Genomic DNA, 22,856 nt, shown 5'->3' with positions numbered 1-22,856 from the left:
AATAAAAGAGTACATATATGTAACTAGCTTTAAAAGTTCATGTGTTGCTATAATAAACAATGGCTCTACCATCTCGAAAAATCAACGTGGATTATTGAAGACAAAACAACACCACTATAAGCCAAAATCACTTCATTATAGCAATGATTTTTTTTTTTTTTTTTAAATTTCTTTCTTGATTATAGTTGTTTTGTGCTGGGAGTAGTCGAAAAGCTCATTTAACATGCCATGAATCCAAATCTCTCCTGAATTTAAACTGTATTATGTAAAAACAGGAAGAGCCATTTGGGAGCCGATCCAAATGATCCGGCTCCCCAAAAAGAGCCGTAAATCCCATCACTACATGATACTTCCATGGATACTGCCCAGTACAGATGACGGCTTGAACTTTCACCAGTGACTCTGACGTGGAGGTTTACACACGTGACCACTGTCACCCGGAAGCACTCCGTGACCCACGTGACACGCTGCTGCGCTCATCTCGGAGTTATCGGCTGCTGTTGACCGTAGATCTATTGGTGTTTGACCGTCTGCGTCGGAACATCTCCGCGGACAGGACCCTGGGGACAGGACCCTGGGGACGGGACGGGACGGGCGGCCTGTGGCGGTGCTTCTGGGTCGTGTTCTTGTTGGAGCGCAGCTCACTGGCCTTTTCGTGTTGACTTCTGCTGCAGACCAGGAAGCGAAGCAGCTGTCAGGCAATGCTCGCACAAAGGAGCGCTATTATCACGACACCGCGGATAATCGACGCACATACGTGCTGATCCATGCCGCGCTAGACGTTGGTGCCTCAGTGTGACGTGTAGCTGGTGCTCCGAGGCTGCTGCGAACACTAGCGTTAGCATTGTTGGGTTAGCGAGCTAGCCTCCGCCGCGGGGATGAGGAGCTCTGCGCTGACTGGCCTGATCCTCCTGCTGATGCTGGGGGGGTCCAGGGCGCGGATACACAAGCTCACGCTCAAGGTAGTCACCATGTTTGTTTACATGTCTTCAGTGTTCGTGCTGGCGTGGCATACTGAGCAGGACTCGTGCATAATCTACAGCCAATTTGACTCATTATGGGGGGACATATGGGGGAAGCTGCAGCAAATCATGTAAGGCTGCGCAGTATATCGCCAAATGATCGCGATCACAGTAGAAAAAGAAAAGCGACGCAATAACCATATCGCAAAAGCTGCTTTTTTTTCTTCTTTTTTTTTACATTTATTTAACATATATTTAATATTTGTTCAAATCAATCACCAGGGCATGAACGATCCACTTTTGTGTCAAGGGCCGATACGATACATATTGTGATACAGTAAGTCATTATCAGTGTTCATTTCGTCGACTAAAATATTGAGTCTTAATTTTAGTCAAAGTGTTATTTTTGACGACTAAAATTGGACTAAAACTAAATTAAAAGTTTTTCATGAGACTAAAACTATGACTAAAATGTCCAGATATTTTAGTCGACTAAAATAAGACTAAATAAAAATGAAAGGGAGAGACTAAAATCATCCAAACTTCTATTGAGCGTCTGAAAGAGCCTCAGATCATGTAAATTCACTGCCAAAGGATCAGCTCTGAGCTTTGTTCATGTGGAGCAGCTCCATGAAGCAGAAGAACAAGATTAAATATGATTATAATGAATATTATTTATTTATTTATTTCAGTCATGTTAGTTACTTGTTTTCACATTTCAACAACTATACATGATTTTTTTATTTTTATTTTTTTATATACATGATTGAAAAGGAGCACGATGAAGACAACGCTTATGCTAAGTGCCCCTTTCTTCAGATACAAAAGGTAGACAAGAAAAAAACAAAACATAAATGGTCTGATTCGCAGGTATTATACTTTAAGCCATAAACTAGAATAAACAACACAGGTACTACTGTTTTTAAAGTTGAAATCTAATATTTACAGTAGTGTGTAAGAGTTGATACTTGTTGATTTGAACTGTTTTTTAAATTGGTGCACTGTGGAGGAGTTCTTTAAATTCAAGGGCAGGGTGTTCCACAGTTTGACTCCGGCCACGGAGATGCCCATCCGCTTCTGGGTTGTTCTGGCAAAAGGGAGAGTAAAGTAAAGTTTTCTACGACTGGATGCATCAGTGTTGAATACAAACATCAATTGTACAGATTGAGGCAATCGAAAAAATCTTGCTTTATACATTATTATCAATGTTTGTGATTTAATGAGATCTTGCAATTTTAATAGTTTTGATTTTATAAACAGTTGATTTGTATGTTCTCTACTATGCGTTTTATTTATTATTCTTGTAGCTTTTTTTGTATTTTTATCAGCAGTTGAATTGTAGTTTTGTATGCGTTTCCCCAAACTTCTGAGCAATAAAGTAAGTGAGGCAGTATTAAAGTGCAGTATAAGACCCTTAAAGATTCACGATTTAAAAAATATTTTACTTTGTGAAGAACAGCAATGTTTCTACATAATTTATTTTTTAATACTGTGGACATGAGATTTCCAATTTAATTTTTCATCCAGTGTCACACCCAAAAACTTGAGTTCAGATACTCTTTCAATATTTCTTCCATTTAAAGACAGCTGGATATCCACGTTTATTATTATCAATGCAAAGTCGACTAAATTCATCTTAAATTTAGTCGACTAAATTTACTTGCAATTTTAGTCGACTAAAACTAGACTAAAATTGAAGATATTTTTTTTGACGAAAACTAGACTAAAATATGTTGTCAAAATTAACACTGGTCATTATGAAGTATTATGAAGTATGAATATGTTTGTTTTACCTTAAAATGTGTCGAAAGTCATGAGTCCAAACATGGTCTCTCTTATTCCTGCGACTGTCAAGTTTCTGCACTACATATTCAAGATTCCGTTAAATTTCCCATTTTCCAAAGCATGACCCTAACATACAAGGCAACTCTTGGTGTCAATCATCTTCTTTAAGTTATGTTTTAGGTAAATCCAAACCTTAGACCTTTGCTGATACATTTTCTGTATAAATTAGGGAGGCCATCTGTGAGAAGTGCTGTTTTACTGAATAGTAGAAGGTTGCCAGACGATTCCTTTGCTTTTGTGCAGAATGAGACCCGTTTCTTGGTCCAACTCAACACCTTTGGTTTCTACGAAAACGGGACCCTGGACGTAAACATGACGTCTCTGAGCTTCTCCGAGCCGCCGCCCAATTACCCGGTAAGATGGTGGGACTCAAACATGCTGAGAAATTGCACATTCTTTCCCCTGACTAGGTATCAAATATAAGGCTTCATGGCTACCCAGGGAAAAGGATCGGTTTTGTTTTCAATGTTATTCTATTGGATTTGACCTTCTTGAAGCTTCTCATGGGCCTGTGTTTCCTGCAGGTGGGCTTCAGCCTCTCCAGGTCCCGTGTGAGCGGTGTCCTGTCCTACACAGTAAGTGCTCTTTTATGTTATGGGGTCTGAATTTTGTTTTTTACCATGACACTATTATTAAGGCAATCAAATATTTCCCCAAATGATTCATCCACAATGTAGAGTTGATTTCTTTTGTGTAACAGCGAGTATAAGTGAGTGTGTCTTATTTTCAGGCAGAGGAGACCGACACCTGTCCTCTCACCGTCTCCAAGTCCACCAACAATGAGCCGCTCATCCTGTTCAAGCTGGACTTCACCAAGAACAGGTCAGTCTGCAGTGGGACAGTGGCGGGAGGGGACAGCCCGTCGTGGGTTGCAGGCACTGGGGTGTGAGGTTGTGGTGAATCTTTTCAGATTTGCTGCTGCTTTATCCTTCATAAACCGTGTATGGGATATTTTTTGTTTTTGGCTGAATAAGGTGCAAACCTGATCTAACCTGTGCCGCACTGATGCTGCGGTCCATTTGAATGATTTTCAGTATAATGTGAACTCATGAATTTGCCGGCCAGTCGGTTTGTCTCTCTGTACCACACACGGCTGCAGAGAAAGGCACAATGCGGGCCGGGGAGGGTCCGACATGATGTGCTCTCATCGCGGGTATAAACAGGGTCAGTGTATCGTTCGTTCAATCAATTTTCAATTTGAAAACAACAGTGAAATTACCCAGAAACATCTGCTATGAGTAGGGATGGGCACCATTAAACAGTACCTACTTGGAACCAACCGAAAAGCTCCGGTCGGGGGTGGTATCGAAAAAATAAAATTATTTCGGTGCCAGTTTTCGGTTCTTTTTCTCTCCAGACCCGCATTGAGTCTAAAAAATGCACGTATGCGCAGATATGAGCCGCTTCAGCGCATATGGAGCGAAGAAAAGCTACACCTTATAACTAAAACTTACAGGCCTCTACAGACTTCACAAGACGCGAGAACTGGAGTATGAACTGGCCTTAAAGCAAAGCAACGCACTAAAGTTTTGTAATAGAGATGGCAGAGCCGCGGTCTGCGTCAGGACTGAGCCAGGTCTAAACCAGGACTTACTCCGGTCGTAGAACCCAGAGCTAAACTAAACCAGGACTAAACCAGGACTAAACCAGGACTGAATAAGAAACTTTAGTTTTTAGGCAAATTGAAAAGCACAACCAAGCAGTGACAACAAGAAAGACGTCTTGACTCTTTACCTTTAGCGACAAACCCGGAGGCGGAGCTTACATGCTGTTGTTACAACTTTACAAGCAGCTGCAGAGAGGGGAATATCCAAGATGGTTTATAGAAAAGTGAGCGCTCTCTCTGTATTAGACATTGTGGGAGGCAGTTTTCATCCAAACAGCAGCTCTGACATCCTGCAAAGAAATCCAAACAGAAACTCTCCAAAAACAAACAAGTTTAATGGATGCAAGAATTTTGAAACTGCTATCAAATTATGGTCCTATGTTCAAATATAACTTGAACTGTTAAAGTCTCTAGCACACTACAATGATGACCAAACCTTTGGTTGGTCTGTAAATGCAGTAAATTAGAATAACTGCTTTGTATAAAATTGCTCTCTCAAAATGGCTGTAGTGAATGTCTTAAAATAGGCCTCTGTCTCTTTAAGAACCTCTGACCCTTTCCGACACGCCCCCTCCACACGCTGTCTGTGGCATCAGTGGGGAGGGGGTTCTGCTGAGGAGCAGTGGTTGGTTACTCGGCTGGTGACAAAAGCTCGGGGGCGTCTCCAGGAGGTGGGGGCGTTCCTAGGAGGACTCAGGTTTTTACAGATTACTCAAAAATACGTGAATGTGCCAAGGCAACACTTCAGGCATGTTTTTAATGAGGGAATGACATCATAACATGCTTGAAAAAGTTGATTTTGCATAATACCCCCCCTTTAAGTTATTTATTTTTGACAAAAACACTGTTACCGTTGGGAACACATCCAAATGATCCTCTAACAGTTAAAGACTTTGAAAATTCTGCGGACTGTCATCTGAGTTGACAATTTAAAAAGTATAAATATAGATATAAATATATATATAGAAAATTATAATTTGCATAATAACTGAACACAGTGTAAAGCACCATACTGTAGGTCCAGTCCATCTCGAAGGGTGTCAAATTCCAATCTCCGCGTTATTCTCTTTTAGAAAGACGTATCTTGAAAGACGAGCCCAGGTGTTTCAGGAGAACCGAACAGGTCTGTGAGGGAATGCGTAAGAGGAGAGCCTATTTGAGCACTCAAGATTAGCTCGGCAACTCAGCAGCACAGATAAGAGACCGTTAAGGCTGGAATTTATCGGTCCAGATGGACTGGCCGAGTTTAGACAAGTTGATACGGGTACGCACAAAGAGCAGACAGGCACGCATCAACTCGTCAAAGCTCAGAACATATCTCAGTGGTCTATTCCTTTAACCTTCAGAACTGTCTGGAATTTCCATCTGGTTTGATGCTTTTTCTTCTGTAGTTTAGTTTGACAAATATCATTGTTAGTCATGTGTCAGTACACGCTGTTGCGTGTAGTTTCACGACAGTGCTGACTGTGCTGGTGCTGTTGCAGGGTGGAGGTGAAGGTGATGGGAGAACAGGACAACATCCTGAGCTTTCACATGGCAAAAACAGGTACGTGGCTCACACTCCTTTCATCACATTTACTTCACCTACCATCACTCTAAAATAGTTACCTGATACTTGATTTTTGTTACATTTTTTGTTTAAATGAAATGAAACCTCCTGAATTGAAATGATCGAATCAAAAACACTGCAGCACAACTGACTAGTGAATAATTGTAAGAACATGAAACCAAACATGAAACACTGTGTCTTTCTGAACAGGTTAAACATCTTTAAAGTCTAATGTCAGCAAAGAGCTTTGGTCAAAGTGGGAAGAGTTCTCCCAATATTTACTCAAGAGTACTGTTACTTCAAATAATTGTACTCTTGTTCTTAAAAGTGCACTTTTTCTGTATGTACCTGATTTTGTGACTATATAAAGGACTAAAACCTCTGCGGGACTTTGAATCAGGCATCAAATGCTAAAAAATAAATATATAAATAAAAAATCTTTTTACTATACACTACTCAAAAGTTTGGGGTCACCCAGGCCAGGATGTTCAGCAGAGCTATCATAATTGCATGAGGGTTTTCTAATAATCAATGACCCTCTAACACAATGTACCATTAGGACCTCTGCACACCTAGGTGAGTATTCCATTAAAGATCACCGTTTCCTGCTAGAATAGGCATTCACAACATTAACATACGTAACGTAATGTCTAGACTAGGGGTCCCCACGTACACTTCCATGGGGGCAAAAATATATCGGGAGTGTATGGCCCGGCCTATAAACTAAATCTCAGTAAAATATGTGTTGATTGGGAAAATGGTATTGAGGAAACATTTTTCAATGAATGAATAATGAGCCAGACTGCAGCCTCATAAAACGCTTACCATTTACCACATGGCCGTAATGTGTTGTTTATATCCTGATCTCTTCTTACGTTAGTGCCCTCTGCTGGACATGTGTGGATGTCTTTCCTTTATTTAAGCTGCCCCCTAGTGGCTGCAGTGAGTATTCTGGGTATTCCTTTAGAAATTCTTAACCCCGCACAAGAATGGGCTAGAGTCTTACTCTCTAGTCTTTTTTTTTTTTTTACATACTCAGGAATCTGTGCTCTACAAGTCATGGGCCGGATTAAATCATCTCGTGGGCCGGATGTGGCCCGCGGGCTTCCTGTTGGAGACCCCTGGTCTAGACTGTTTTTACTGTAATATGAATTGTCTGTAAAGAGCCTAAATCAATTTCTTGCTCTTTGTTCTCGATTGTGCTGTGAGATAATTAAGTTCTAATCTTTATCCAAAACGTTCCCCAACATAAGCCTCCCTTTAGGATCATTGAAAGCTATTTTATTCTCTTTATTCATCTAACTTCCCCTATGTCTCTCGCTTCATCTGGAAGAACACGGAAGATAAGATCAAATAATATTACTGCACCTTCATCTCCATCACAGTGAAAATCTCCTGTGAGTTCAGCTGCCTCTGTGCAGTTTACATATGTTTGATTGTCAGGAGACTGGGGATGGGCCTGTGGGTAATAACACATGAGTGCGCAACTAAGGGCGCACTCACACTTGTCCATCCGAACCGCGGCCATGTGCTAAAAATCGCTATATATGCATGCATGTATGCGCAATCAAACAGTGCCTGAGTCTGACACGGTTCTGGCCCACTTGGAGGAGGTGGGCCAGAGCGCAGCTCAGTTGCTCGTGTATGTGGACGAGCACAGATACATGCAGCTGTCATGGTAAAACAGTGAGAAAAGTCTGTACCTCCTGATGAACGCACCGAGCAGCAGCGGCCGCCTGGTGCTCCTCTCCCCCGGCTTGTCTTGAGGCTGACTTTACGGGAAGCGGCCTGTGCTTCTTCCGCGCTGAGTCCGAGTCTCATTTCTCTGCTACTGTACTCTGGTTTTGCAACAGGCTTTTGTCTGACAGATAAGCTAAAAGCTGCAGGTGCATTTAGATCGCTTGTGATTTTGGTCCGCATTCGTGTTCTCTAAACCGAACGTCAGATCTTCTGTTATCGTAGCCTTTGTCAGCCATTTTTTTTTATCCATGAACCCATGTAGGAAAGGCACAGAGCGACAGGTGCCCCATTTGCACTGCCTCAGCTGAGCGGGGGACAAGGACACACACACAGCTCTACATATCGGCATCTGATCACGACCTTGTCCACCTACAAACCCCCCTGGTGAACATCCTGCTAAAAGAACTAGTAGATCAAAAACTCAATCACTGCAATCGCCATAAATTTCACATTCCAAAATCCAAAACCTAGACCTTGGGGAAAAAAAGCCAAAAACTTAAAGGTATTAGCAATATCGTAATCTAAAATTGAGGGAAAGAAAATGGCGAGAAGCGCCCCCTCGCTTTGGGCAGGGCGGTCGGTGAGGGCCGATAATCGCTGCTTTTTGGCTATATTTTCCATTCTTTTGGTTCAACAGAAATAAACACTTTCATTTGCTGTACTTTTGATCTGATACACACTCGTACCTTGCACACATGACGCGTCTCACCCCCTTTAGCGACGAGGACCAACAGGGAAACTGAGCCAGTCAAACCACCCACCACCACAAAGGAGAAAGTGCCAGGCACAGAGGAGGAGAAGCCGGAGGAGAAAAAGGAGCAGAAGCCGGAGGGGAAGTCGCCAGAGCACATGCCAGCCACTGAGGGAGCGCCGCAGGCCCCAGAGGATGTGCTCTCTACAGAGGAGGTACCAGGGGGAGGGTCACTATTCTGTTAGCTTGTTTACATTCCCCTTTGTACACTGAATATCAGGCGGTCATCCTGTGTGTCAATCCAGCAGGGCCCGACGATCGATATACAATGGTCCCTCGTTTATCGCAGGAAATCCACGAAGTAGTCAACTTTATTTTTTACAATTGTTATGTATGTTTTAAGGCTGTAAAACCCCTCAGCACACACTTTATGCACTTGTCTCACTAGTTCACATGGGTTCTCCCTTATGCAACACTGTGCCTTTTTTTTTCTTTAGATTCACATTACAGACGTGGGGAAACATCGTGAGCTGCCCTCGTCTCCGCTGAGTGCTTGTTCAAACTAAGAGATAATCGTAGCTACGACCAAAGTTTTATCGTAGCTTCAGAAGGCGAGTGTTTCGCTGAGGCGAGCGCCACATGCTCGCGGTGTTTATTTTCGCGGAAAAGTTCAGAGAACGTGACCGCGGAGTCGGACCCGCTCGTGTCCGGCCTGTGTTGCCCTGACTCTGTGCGCTGATGTGTTGACAGGACACACAGATCCTCTATGCTACGAGAGGAGGCTCACTCTGCGATTAGCCAGTCAGGACGCAGAACATAATGCATGGCGTTCATACAAAGGTGAAAGGTGAACCGCGTTATAGCGAGGGACCACTGTATATAGGGTGGGACTTTATTTTTTTTAACGCAATTAATTGTACTGCCCCCGATTTCCATATCGGTCGGCCCGACAATCCAGCGAGAGTTTTGGAGAGGTAGGACTCAGGTTGCGATCGACTTAATGGTCACACTGTTCTAAGGGGCACAGTATATCAAATGAGAGTCTTTTTTTTTTCACGAGTATGAACGAGAGTCTTTTTAGCTGGTTAATATTGAAAAGTCAGTTGAACATTAAGCCCACAGTTGTATGAGTATTCATTTCATTTTTTTTCTGCCCATAGCTGTTCAAAACCAAGCAGATCTTTCTAGAGCTGGGCAACGTGGGCAACTCCTACAACTTAAGCGTGAGTCTTCGGAAGAGAGTGCGCACCTGTGTGATCTCAGAGCATGTTTAACCCTCTGCTGTTGTTCACAGTTCCACCTGAAAGTGGGCCCTCGGGCTCAGGGCCTCTACAATCTCAACTTCCACTACTGCTCCAAGATGCCGGCGCCGCCCTACTCCCTCAGTGTAAGTTCTTACTGTCCACACGGTGGGTCTAGACGGGGCTCACCAACCCGTAGATTGGGGTTGCCCGGTAGATGGTTGGCAAAGGCCCATCTCTGCCTGAATTTATATATTGTCACCACAAAGTAAATGTGGCTTATGTTGACTTTAAGTCTTAAGAAGCCTACGGCAACACTGATTATTGACCTCATACTGTACACTGGTGGTGTTGGAGGTGGAAATGTACACGGACAGGAAGTACTGGTGCTCACAACTTCCTGGAATAGGTTTATTTATGGACCTCAGAATGGTGCGTCCAAAAGCTGAGGGGACAATAGACCGACACTATTCAGGCAAACCGTTATTTATCAGAGCTGACCCCTGTGTGCTGGGCTCACAGGACCACTCAGGTGGCTTACGAAGTGTTTTCTTTGCTGCAGGTGGAGGTGACGGAGAGGAACCCGGGGGGCTTCCTGTCAGCAGCAGAGATCCCCCTGTCCCGTCTCTACATTGGGATGGCTGGGGTCTTCTTTACTGCGGCCCTGGTGTGGGTCTACACACTCATGAAGCATAGGTATGTGTCGTATGGATGCAGACTGTACTATTGTTGTGATGCCAGCAGGAGAGAGATTAGAACTAAGATCCGACGTGAGCCCGCAGGCATAAAGCCCGATCAACTTGAATTGTCGGCCTGAGCCCAAAACAAACCCGATGCAAATAATGATTGTTTTAAGGCTCGGTCAGAGCGCAGAGAGAAGTACGCGCACGGCACATGTGCACGCAGCAGCGCCGTGCACACACCTGGGCAGGCCAAGAGGTGTGCGCAGCAGGTTATGCTTGAGCAGCTCAGTGTCTGTCTCCTCTTTGCCGTCTCCCTCTCCTCCTCGTTGTTCATAAACCTCACGCTAACAGGAACCAAACTGCTTATTTATCCGCTGTAAGTTAAACGTGAAGCCCGACCCAAACCCCGTCATGCGTGATATCTCGGCCCGACCCGAGGGTGTAAAATCTTACCTCTAAAGGTCAGCACACACTGCACGATTTTTCTAGTCTTGAATGATTTTATATAGAATGGGGGTCCACACTACACGACTGGATTCAGTGCTATTATAGAACGACTGAGAATTGTGAGAGCGAACACACTACACGATTCTGACAAACAACTGATGTTTTATAACACAGCCGCTTCATTTCTCCTCCGGCTTCAAAACTGACCACAAATCCGCAAATATAGGCCTGTGCTTGTGAGCGTCGGAACTAGACTACTGCTACTACGAAGCTTCAACTTGGCTATAGTTCTGTCAAATGGAGATAAAAGTTGGCGACACGAAGAAGCGGGACGTATTTCAGAGGATTTAACAAGAAAAGGAGACGGACCATCAGCTCCGCGATGGAGGAGACAGCGGAGGAGACAGCAGAGAAAGTGAAGAGAGGCTAGCTGGCGTTAGCGGCGAGGTGAATCTGAACAGTCCGTCTCCAAACTCAGTAAGTGCGGCTAAACTCTGTTTGTGGTTGAAATGTAGCTTGAAAAGGTGGTTGTCGTGAACTTTTGGTGATATAAAGTTGTGCTGTTTCGTGTGGCGCTGTGGCCATGAAATGACTTGTTTGTGCCGCTGTTTTGACAGAGAAATGAAAAAGGAGGCGCGGTGGTGTTTTCTGTCTTTCTTTCACTCTGTCATTGGCTGCTGCTTTCTGTGTGTTCACATTTGGGGCAATAAAATCACCCACGTCCGAAATCCATCCATCCATCTTCTTCCACTTGTCCGTTGCCGGGTCGTGGGAGCAGCTGTTGGAGTTGCCCAAATCACATTGCACTAGCCCTTATGTCTCCTCCTGCAGGTGGTGGGTCCACAGAAGGACGGCCTCACGATTCTCAGGCCTGTTGGTCTCTCGTAAGGGGCTTCTGAACCGCTCTTTGTCTGACCCGTCACCTAGGACCTGTTTGCCCTGGGAGACACGGGATCATGCGGGTGCACAAACCCCTCCACCACGTTAAGGTGGCGGTTCCAGGATCCGAAATCGGGCTTAAAAATCAAACATGTTTGATTTCCTAAGACTAGTCGAGTCTTTCTGCTGCCCACACTACACGATTCCAACGCCAGTCCAGTCGTGCCCCCCCCCACACTACGCGACCCGACTCTGTGTGACTGCCTTTGACGAGCCACGACTCGAGAAGACTCGGCGCAACTGAGAATTTGAGCAATATTGGGCATAAAAGTCACGTAGCGTGTGCTGACCTTAAGAGGGATGGGCCGTTTATTCACTATTGCATAAACCGCTGCAGCTGAGGGCTTTTTTTGTTCTCGCTGATACGATTGTTGGCATCATATGTTGTGGTTCAGATTGTGTCTCTGTGCGGGATCCTCCCTCTGTACACTCATGTGTGCTCCTGACCCTCAGGTACAGTGTGTTTAAGATCCACTGGCTCATGGCAGCTCTGGCCTTCACCAAAGCCACGTCCCTGGTGTTCCATAGTGTAAGTACGACCCGACATATTCCACTGTCAAACATAGCCTGACCTTTTGAACAGGACTTACTCACTCGACTCACTCTGGGATGACAAGCTAAGACCCAACCACTTACACTGCAGGCACATTTATTACACAAATTGTTTTTTTGACCATATTGTTTTTTTGTTTTCTTTCTTTCTTTTCAAACTTCAAACGGTTTAAAATTTAAAGGCTGTTTTGAAGCGTCCCAGGGGATGTTTGTAGTAAGAGAAAGGGTGGTTAAAGCAGGTTCACACTCTGTGCAGAATGTTTATGTTGCATGTTCCCTCACCAAAACGGGAAGGAAAAGACATGTCTTGATCAATAGTGAATGTGTTTACACTTTTCTCACATTGGCACTGAATACTTGTACTTCTTTTTTTTTTTTCCAATTCTCTCCTTTGTTTAATGAAATGTTTCAAATCTTTAGAAATTATATATGTGCTGACTTTCTTTCCATTTATGTTTCGTGCTCATAACCAGACCTAGAATTTAACCAGGGCTAGCTCACAGCAGTCTTCATCCAGCCAGAAGGCCAAACCCGACTGCAGTAAACTAAATGAACAGACTAAAGCCACCCAGCGCACCTTTTCTTTTTGTGTTGTATGTTTAAACAGTCAAATACTAAATGCTACATACACTGGTTTGGAGTGTACACCGTCATGTTCTCTGTGTTTCAGATTAACTACTACTTCATCAACATGGAGGGCCACCCCATCGAGGGCTGGGCCGTCATGTACTACATCACTCACCTGTAAGGGCCTCTGCTCACTCTCACACAACAGCAGGACCTGCAATATATCTCTGCACATGATCCACATGTACAGCAGCAATGTTTATCTTTCAGTACCCAGCAGATAATCGATCCATTTTTGGGCTCAGTATTTATTGTCTGTACATTTATTTGCATTTACCCCTTATTTTATCTTTGTGAAACTTAGATCTTTAACTGATAGAAACAAAGTGTCCTCAACTCAACCAAACCCCGTCCAGTCGACAATTTGAGCTTCCTTACGATTATTCCACTCTGGTTCTTGTTCCCGAACAGGCTGAAGGGGGCGCTGCTGTTCATCACGCTGGCGCTGATCGGCACCGGCTGGGCGTTTGTCAAGTACATCCTGTCCGACAAGGAGAAGAAGATCTTCGTGATCGTCATCCCTCTGCAGGTCAGTTATGAGGCCATGAAGCCACTTTCTATATCACAAACATGGTGGAGGTCTGCCATCCCACTGAGATTTAAAACAGAAACACATTGTCACTTCAAAATGTGCCAAAGTTCAATTTTACGTATGGTTTTCCTTATTTCCATTTTACCCATGACCTGGTCCCGTCTTATTTAAAGGGACTATAAAGAGTTTAAAAATGTTAAAATTAAGTATTTTCCTCCCCCTACATGTTCCAGCCATGTCCTAATGTGTAGAATGAGCTCAGACCTGTTCACCACAACTGCCTCTAAAATCCTGTACGGTCACTCAAAAATGTGTCACTTTGGCCCGAATTGCCGTCATGCACGAGCTTAATATAGAAGATGCAGTTACACATATGGCCTGAGGTGGCAGTAGTGAGTATAAAATGGCAAACTTGCTTCCCTTTAAGTGTTGGTTTGAATCGATGTGATGACAATACTAATTATATATATATTATAATATTTATTATGGCACGGTGGCGCAGTGGTTAGCGCTCACGCCTCACAGCAAGAAGGTCCCGGGTTCGATTCCCACCTGGACGGGGCCTTTCTGTGTGGAGTTTGCATGTTCTCCCCGTGTTTGCGTAGGTTTCCTCCGGGTACTCCGGTTTCCCCTACCACTATAAACATGTGCAATAGATTCGCGGGACACTGCGTGTCCGTTGCTCGGGCCTAATTATAAAAGAATAAAGCGAGATAGAGGCATGTTGTGATTGACTTTTTTGATCAGTGTGACATGGAGAATCAGAATATGAACTTTGTTTTCACTTTCGTGAAACTAATTTTTTCCCGTCCATGTAATGTGCACAGGGGGCGCCGTTGGGCACTTTCTTTCGCGGAGTTGAAAATAGTAAATTTTACACCAACTTTGATCATTTGGTCAAATAAAATTGACTTTTCGTTAATGTTCAGGGGGTCAAAATCGAGATTAAAGATGTAATAATAATAATAATGGAAACGATTTTTCGGCCATTATTTTTCTCCCACAAAGACATTACTCAGAGAGCCGTGGTTTTGATATGTTGTTCCCCCAACAAGGTCTGTATGATTTTTTCCAGACCTCCATACCATCCCGTTTTTTTTATACAAATTTTTAAAGTCAAAACTTTGAGGGGGCGCCAGTGAGTCATTTTTGGCGATAGCGGCTGCGTGTGCCCACCATTAGGTCCAGGTGGGGAATGTGCACGTGCGCCGGATTGTGTCCGTTCCAATCTGGCAAAGTCTGTGGAAGATATGAGGCTTTGAAATTTGCTGAAAATGGCCTCTCAGTTGCGGCCTTGTCATGACCACGCCCAATAGCTTAAAAAAAAGATGTAATTGATGATTTTGAAAGCCACATGGGTTGGGGACATGTTGGCCAAAATTGGAGGCTTTCCATTGAAAACGCGGGGATCAGGGGCCAGAAGTTCAAGAGTTACAATTTTGAAGGTTTGAGGTTCGGGCCAAGATGGCCGACTTCCTGTAGCATTTAGGGCGGGGTGATAATATAATTTTTGACGTGTCCTGACGTGGTCTATGTCCCTGGCCAATGTCACTTTTGTACGATGATTTTTTTTTTCGACCGCTCCTCCATTGGGTCAATGTAAACTTCCTGTTTGAGGGGGCGCCACAGAGCCAACTTTTATTATTCTCTCTCGCGAACCCCACCCAAAATTAGAGCTTGCGGAGCACTACGTTTTGACCCCTGTTACTTGCATATCGGTTCACGTTTGCTACGTGAATTCTTGCGTTTTCGTCGCCCGTTAACGGTTTTAATGAGTCCCTCGCGGGACACTGCGTGTCCGTTGCTCGGGCCTAATAAATGGCATCAGCACAATTCTAATATAACTGCTCTTAAATGTGTAGCCTACTTTACTTAAGGAAATGTACATGAGTAAATGAACTAATTACAAACCAATCTATGAAAAAAGTAAGAATGTTGAAGAAAATGCCTTGTACTCGTATCGGTATTGGCAAGTACTTATATCAAAGTACTCGTACTCGTATCGGTTTTAGAAAAAGTGGTATCGGTGCATCCCTAATATGTATCATTTATTTGAGCTGAAACAACTTGTGTGTGTGTGTCCGTGTGTGTGTGTGTGTGTGTGTCCAGGTGCTGGCGAACGTGGCCTACATCATCATCGAGTCGACAGAGGAAGGCTCCAGCGAGTACTCCCTGTGGAAGCAGATCCTCTTCCTGGTGGACCTCATCTGCTGCGGGGCCATCCTGTTCCCCGTGGTCTGGTCAGTCTGCCCCCTCCACTGTTCTGCTGTTTGTGACCGTTGGATCATTTCGATAGTTTCTGCCTCATCCATTTTAGCGGACAGGTCTGTGGACAAAGTGCAGTTTGGACTTGGGTTTAGGAATAGAGAGCCAAAGGTGCTGAAGGAGAGCAGTTTAACTTTGTATTTGTTGACCAGTAAAGACTAAGTCCAGACCTTCATCTGAACAAATGTCCACAATGCTCTGGCGGCCATGTTGTGATGTTCCATTCTTCTTCTAATGATAATCATAATAATCATAATAATCATAATAATCATAATAATCATAATAATCATAATAATCATAGTATAGCCTATAGGTATATCTGCCTATTGTACATGTTTTTAGTGGTAGAGGAAACCAGAGTACCCTAAGGAAACCTACACAGACATGGGGAGAACATGGAAACCCCACACAGAATAATGTAATTCTATAGAAAAAGAGCCCCGAACAGTGTAGATTAGGGCTGTGCAATTAATCGAAATTCGATTACGATTTCGATTACAACAGTAAACGATTACAAAATTAGCATTATCATTTTTTTATTTATTTTTTTGCAAAGCAGACTTGCATTATTTCAGGCCACTGGGATTATTTTCCCTTCGCTTTTCACGTGCCATGGCTCATGCTTTTGCCTGACATAAAAACAAACGGCGCTGTGTGATGATGTCATCAGGCTGCGCAGCTCAGTTTGCTTGCGCAAGTGTGAGGGCTGGCCAGCAGGGGGCAGGTGTGAAACAGGAACCTCTCCTTAATCAAGGCGTACTTGAAATCATTTGTACTTTTATGACTGTTCAGAAAACAGAAAATGTAGTGTAGTGTTTTGATTAATAAATAAATAAAATAAAGATAGACTTTTTTTTAAAGGCAACAAATAATCGTTTGAATAATCGTGATTTCAATTATGACAAAAATAATCGTGATTATTATTTTTTCAATAATCGAGCAGCCGTAGTGTAGATGAGGTTAATACTAATGTTCTTCCCGACTAAGACAGATGCCCTTCCGTGTGTTTCTCCAAAAATCGCCACATTTGCTACGATTACGATTTATTGTCCATATCCAGGGTTTTATTGTAGATAAAGGTAATTGCTCCAAATGAAGGTACTTTGACACTGTAATGCTGTAATGTTCTTCAAGAATGTACCTCTGGTGTAGCTTTGTCTCCATGTGCCGCTGTGTGCAGGTCCATCCGTCACCTGCAGGAGGCGTCCAGCACTGACGGCAAAGCGGCCGTGAACCTGGAGAAGCTGAAGCTCTTCAGACATTACTACGTCATGGTGAGTTCTTCTCTCAGTCCAGATTCCTGTTCTTCTTTATGACACTGTTGTGTGTGGCAGCCCTTTGTCTTTTGGACGAAAATGCTTTTAGTTTTAGTCACATGTTAGTCATTTCTTAATGTGATCTAGTCACGTTGCTACTGCCCGTCAGCGTGTGAGACCATGTGACCTGACGGCGTCGCTCCGTGTCTCGTGTAGCAGTGTGATTTCCTCCTCTGTGCACGAGCTGTTTGTGAACGTCTGAGGAACCACTTTCTCCCATTTTCATCTCGTCTCGTTGATGTAAACTCATAAACGTGTCATGTTTGAGTCAAAGAGCTGTTTTTACCTCGTCGTCGTTACGTTATCGTCATTAAAATAAGGTACGTCAATGAAAGGATATTGTTATTGTCTTCACACAACACAACAACACACTAAAACACTGCTTTGTGATCTTTTATCAAACTGAACTGTTTCTCCACAGATTGTGTGTTACATTTACTTCACCAGGATCATAGCTATTCTGCTGAAGATCACCATGCCCTTCCAGTGGCAGTGGTGCTATGAGGTACGCACCTTTTCTTCTCTTGTATTGTCAAACACGTGCAGCTGTGAACTAAACCAAAGCATCCCTTTGGACTGAAGCGAGTGCTACTAAAAGCCCTGGACGCTGAGCTGTTCTGACCATAGATTTTTCTTTTGAAAGACCAGTCCTTGTTCTCTTCAAATTAAATTGATTAAATTGATCACCCAGTCGAAGTTGTGGGTTTTACAGTTTTATGATCTAATAAGCCACACAAGTCTGTGATTTGTACTAATATCAAAGTGACATTTACTGTTAAACGGTATCAGTCTGGTATCGAGAAAAAAGGTTTAGGTACTACTGTTATTGAAAAAATATCGAGTAGTAAGAAAGGTTCCGAAAAATATCTTCTCTCTTTAGATCCAAGTTTTGATGGTGTTGCTCCAGGGACAGGATTAGAAAAAGAGAGTGATGTTTCAGCTCAAATAAATGATGCAAATTTAAAAGAGTCATTTGTGGAATAATTTAACATAATTGTGTTTCAGTATAGGTATCGAAAAAAGTATCGTTCATGTATCGTATTGTAAACCAAGTATCGTTCAAGTACTGGTATCTATAAAGAAACAGTACCCAGTCCGAAACTGAAGCAAGGTGAGGTTTGGTTACTTTATTTTGTTTATACCTGAGGGTAAATTCGTCTTGCAATTCTGAGAACTAGTCAAAACATTAAAACACATTATACAAAGATAAAACATCATACACATTTAAAGCTTGTAAGTGCTCCAGATACTAACAGGATGTGCATTTGGTACAGATAAAGCAACTTCGCCTAAACTCAACTGCTAGATTTGGCATGGATTCCATTATTTACCCAGTCTCTGTGGCCTTCACTGTTTATTTTATTGTCTAATTGCTCTCTAACATCCTCGTGTTGTAGCTACAGCCTACCTACACACGGGACAGAAGAAGACAGACTGGATTAGACAGGTGTCAGAAAATATGAACTGGATTTGAGTTTCCAAAGGATTAGAAAAATGGATGGTTTAGGTTTTCAGTCCTGATTGGCTGATGGCAAGGCCGTTCCAGCATAATAATGGGAGGTGAAGTGAAGGCGGTCTGAGAACTGAAATGGCCGTGGTGTTCTGTGACTTTACGTTCCCCCCTCCTCTGTGCAGTTCCTGGTGGAGGTGTCCACTCTGATCTTCTTCGTGCTGACGGGCTACAACTTCAGACCTGCCTCCAACAACCCCTACCTTCAGCTGCCCCAGGACGAGGAGGACATGGAGATGGACGAAGTGTAAGAAATGTTAGCTCCGCCCACTCCTTCAGTGTTCAGTGTCCTCTGTCCTTAATCAGGACCAAAAACCAAAAAATAGAGAATTGATAAATTAGGAAAATCATGACTAAGAATAAAGTTGCTCATTTGGCATATATTGCCTTATATGTTCATGCCAAAACTGGTTTTAGTGATAGGATCTGGTAATGGGCGCATTCCACTTTCTCATTCACTACTTGCACATAACCCATAATGCCTAGTGCCACGGGGAGTAGCTACGACCTGGAGGCCTATAAGTGCAAGTGAAGCTAAAGCCAAAGAAATTACGAGCACAGCAGAAGTTATTTTTCATTAATCAAAAACATAATCCGGAACTCCAAAGCTCTGCACACGAGGCTAACGAGAGCTTTTTTCCCAATCGACTTTTCAAAATCAGTAGATAAAATGTTTTTTAAGCTTTGGTGTAGTGGAATTGGATATATTTTTCATGGTATTTGGAAAATTAATATTAGTCTCTTCAATGACAGCTCGCAACGCCATATTGTTTACAGCAGCCAACCCCCAAGGCGCAATGCATTATGGTATTGTGCAACCAGCAAAACATGTCTCTGCTTTTTGCTCTTTGGGTTTGAACATGCTGACCTCTGTTATGACCCATCCCTTTTGTATCACGCGAGAACAGATATTTAGATACGAAGTCGTTTCAAGGATAAGGCGGTTATTGCCATTGTTCCTTTACTAAGAAGTAAAACCTCCTGGAGACTTCAGAGAAAGAGAAGAAGTGAAGTCCCGAACTCTGTTGCCAATTCCCTTTTTATCCTAGTTTTGCTCCTCAGCACAGAGAGGGTGAGTTTATCTGTACTTCATTGTATGTGCATATGAATATGGTGATGACCATTGTCTATCTGCTGATCTCTCACTGACATGGTCTTCATGTTCTGTAGCTTGAGCGTGAGTCAGAAGCTTGTTCAGATCCAGTCCAGACACCTCAGATCTGCAGACACACAGGGGTCAGGTTTTATCAAAGATTTACAAAAGTCTTGCTGACTTGAACTTGAAAAAGAAAACACAGTTGGAAAATAGCATTCATTCTTACACTTGCATTGCGCTTTACAAGCCTATGTTACCAAGTTTCTCAATGCACTACACTATCGTCATTTTTCATTCACGCCGTACTTGGTGGTGGTAAGCTGCTATTGTAGCCACAGCTGCCCTGGGGTAGACTGACGGAAATGAGGCAACCAGTCTGTGCCATCGGCCCCTCTGACCACCACCAACCTACACACTTACATTCATTCTGGCCCATTGTACATGTTTTTAGTGGGAGGGGAAATATTGAATGTTGTTCATCTGGAGCGTGAGATCGACAGACGGATCGGTGCGGCGTCAGCAGTGATGTGGTCGCTGTATCGGTCTGTCGTGGTGAAGAGGGAGCTGAGTCGGGGCAAAGCTCTCGATTTACTGATTGATCTACGTTCCCACCCTCACCTATGGTCATGAGATTTGGGTAATGACCGAAAGGACAAGATCGCGAATACAAGCGGCCGAAATGAGTTTCCTTCACAGGGTGGCTGGGGGTGAGGAGCTCAGTTACCCGGGAGGAGCTCGGAGTAGAGTCGCTGCTCCTTCACGTCGAAAGGAGCAGCTGAGGTGGCTATGGCATCTGTTCCGGATGCCTCCTGGTCGCCTCCCGCGGGAGGTGTTCCAGGCATGTCCTAGTGGGACAAGGCCTCGTGGAAGACCCAGGACACGCTGGTGGGACTATGTCTCCGAGCTGGCCTGGGCCTGTGTGTGGATCGGGAAGTCTGGGCATCTCTGCTGAGACTGCTGCCCCCGCGACCCGGCCCTGGATTAAGCGGACGAAAATGGATGGATGGATTTTCATCTATACATCATTTGGTTGGAGGAAAGTTTTGTAACAGGGTAAACTTACCGGGCGTTTTCCCACTTTGTGTTTATCTCTATAAAGTGTTAAACTAGACAAACTGACTATATTTCTTTGTGTTGTTTGGTCATAAAAAATCCCATGTGCCAACTCATCATCATAAAACACACACGGTTAACTTAAATGTAATATTTGTCTAAAACGTTATAAACTGAAAAGTTATCAAGTATGTGGAAGAAAATGCCCTGTACTCGGTATCGGCAAGTACTTAAATCAAAGTACTCGTATCGGTTTTAGACAAAGTGGTATGGGTGTATGTACTTGACGGCGTAGCTCAGGTGTCAAACGTGTGCGCCCCTCCCTGTGTGCAGAGTGACCGAGTCTGGAGCGCTGGAGGGCATCTCCAAAGTCAAGAAGACCTCCAACGGACGCGACCGGCAGAAGGAGTCCACGCTATGAGCCCCGCCCGCCCGGCGCTGCTCCGGACCTGGGACAGCCGACCTGGGGGAGGGGGGCCCCCGGGACCAGGACGAGCCCCCTCCTCCCCCCACCGCTGCCCCCTCTGACCCCTCTGACACTCTGCTGCCCGCGGGGTGCGGCTATGCAACACGCCAACGTCACCGGACGTTACTTTAAATGGCTGGACGGATATTCGTCACGAGAACAGACGCCATCTTGAATCGTTTCATCTTTTTTCCGTTCCAAAGATGATCACACTGCAAAAAGAATCTTCACCAGTTTAAATGACCTAAAGTAGGAATGTTAATCTTGTTTTGTGCTGTGTGTTTAAGTGGTGGTTTCCTCATTTAAAGTTGCTGTATGCAATGTCTCTTGTTAGCCGCGGCCTCAACTCCTTTCTAGCTCTCATAAACCCATATTTGCACATCCCATACTACACTATAGCTCTTTTGGCTGTGCGATTTGACAAAGAATTACTATATTCAATATCGCAAGAATATTGTGTCTCCTTCCAGTTTTTTTAGGGTCTGTTCAATTTAAAAGCAAATCTTGAGTAATTGATATCCATATTGTTGATCCAACAGCGTTTTTTTTTTTCACTGATAACTAGCTCATCCTAAAACAAATGAGCCAGTTCTCCATAAGCCCCAACAAACACATCTCTAACTGAAATGTCTCAAAAAACAAACCTGAAATCAGGAAAAGTTTCAGATTGATATCTCCAACTCTGAATTCATCATTTTCCCCCATTCACCTGCAGCGTCTCGCCTTCAAAAGTGTTGGGCTGGGTACCGTTAAGCGATACCAGTTTGGTATTGGGAAAAAGTAAGGTTTAGGTTCTACTGGTATTGAAAAACTCATTACAATTACAGCATTAAAGGAAGTGACTTCAGCAATCCCCCCCCCAATTTTTCCAAAGTGTTTTTATACTTTTTTTTGTCCTTGTTTTTACCAATTTTTATTACAAATGTTTTCCCTATTTTCTCCCCATTTTCCCCTCATCACCCCAGTCCTAATCGAGACCAAAACGAGGCTAATAGAGGGAAATCGAGCTGAATTCTCACGGGATTTGTGGGTTCACAAACTGGTCCCGCCTTCGAAACCAAACCAAAACAAGATTAATATTCCTTAATAATAGTCCCTGGCCTTTTCCGTTGGTCCTTCCTTGGCCCGACCCGTAAGCTAACTGCGGCTAATGCTAGCTAGCTACAAAGTTGTATGTTCCTGAGGCCGAGAAGGCGACTTAAAGACCTCCTGAAGCATTTGAACCTGAGTAGAGCCAAGGAGGTGCTGGCTGAAAGCCCCCCTCCCCGCCGACGACCCCCCCCACTCCTTTTGAGGCTTATTTTTTCAGTAGTGCCGTGCTTTTTGTGACGATACTCCAGAGACGTTGCCTTGTTTTATTTGATTCGTTTGTGACTGACGTGCTCAGGTGAGACCTCGCAGTAACACAGGCTCCTGTACGTACACCTCACAGTAAGACAGGCTCCTGTACGTACACCTCACAGTAAGACAGGCTCCTGTACGTACACCTCACAGTAACACAGGCTCCTGTACGTACACCTCACAGTAACACAGGCTCCTGTACGTACACCTCACAGTAACACTGGCTCCTGTACGTACACCTCACAGTAAGACAGGCTCCTGTACGTACACCTCACAGTAACACAGGCTCCTGTACGTACACCTCACAGTAACACTGGCTCCTGTACGTACACCTCACAGTAAGACAGGCTCCTGTACGTACACCTCACAGTAACACTGGCTCCTGTACGTACACC

General features: G+C 43.9%; 2 protein-coding genes across 2 annotated transcripts in view; one reads left to right on the top strand and one right to left on the bottom strand.

Moving 5' to 3' along the window:
• LOC306961346 (bromodomain-containing protein 4-like) overlaps window positions 1-22,856 on the bottom strand; it is a 461,990-nt gene that overhangs the window by 267,242 nt on the left and 171,892 nt on the right. The window lies entirely within an intron of this gene.
• On the top strand, window positions 599-21,491 carry gpr108 (G protein-coupled receptor 108). Its single transcript, XM_079553019.1, has 18 exons — window positions 599-962; window positions 3,051-3,161; window positions 3,332-3,382; window positions 3,538-3,629; window positions 5,898-5,963; window positions 6,522-6,538; window positions 8,421-8,608; window positions 8,891-8,942; window positions 9,554-9,780; window positions 10,197-10,330; window positions 12,157-12,232; window positions 12,926-12,999; window positions 13,294-13,411; window positions 15,524-15,654; window positions 16,860-16,953; window positions 17,417-17,500; window positions 18,631-18,752; window positions 20,988-21,491. The coding sequence occupies exons 1-18, from the start codon at window positions 879-881 to the stop codon at window positions 21,073-21,075; spliced, it is 1,809 nt and encodes a 602-aa protein (XP_079409145.1). The 5' UTR covers window positions 599-878; the 3' UTR covers window positions 21,076-21,491.

Source organism: Gobius niger (assembly GCF_951799975.1).
Source record: "Gobius niger genome assembly, chromosome: 3".
In the NCBI taxonomy this organism is placed as follows: Eukaryota; Metazoa; Chordata; class Actinopteri; order Gobiiformes; family Gobiidae; genus Gobius; species Gobius niger.
This window is presented reverse-complemented; position numbering and strand designations above follow the sequence as displayed.

Bases quoted from the DNA above. Each gene is read 5' to 3' on its own strand.
- gpr108 (XM_079553019.1), top strand. From the start codon at position 879: ATGAGGAGCTCTGCGCTGACTGGCCTGATCCTCCTGCTGATGCTGGGG. The intron at 3,383-3,537 runs GTAAGTGCTCTT...TCTTATTTTCAG, and splicing joins GCGGTGTCCTGTCCTACACA to GCAGAGGAGACCGACACCTG. The intron at 9,781-10,196 runs GTAAGTTCTTAC...TCTTTGCTGCAG, and splicing joins CGCCGCCCTACTCCCTCAGT to GTGGAGGTGACGGAGAGGAA.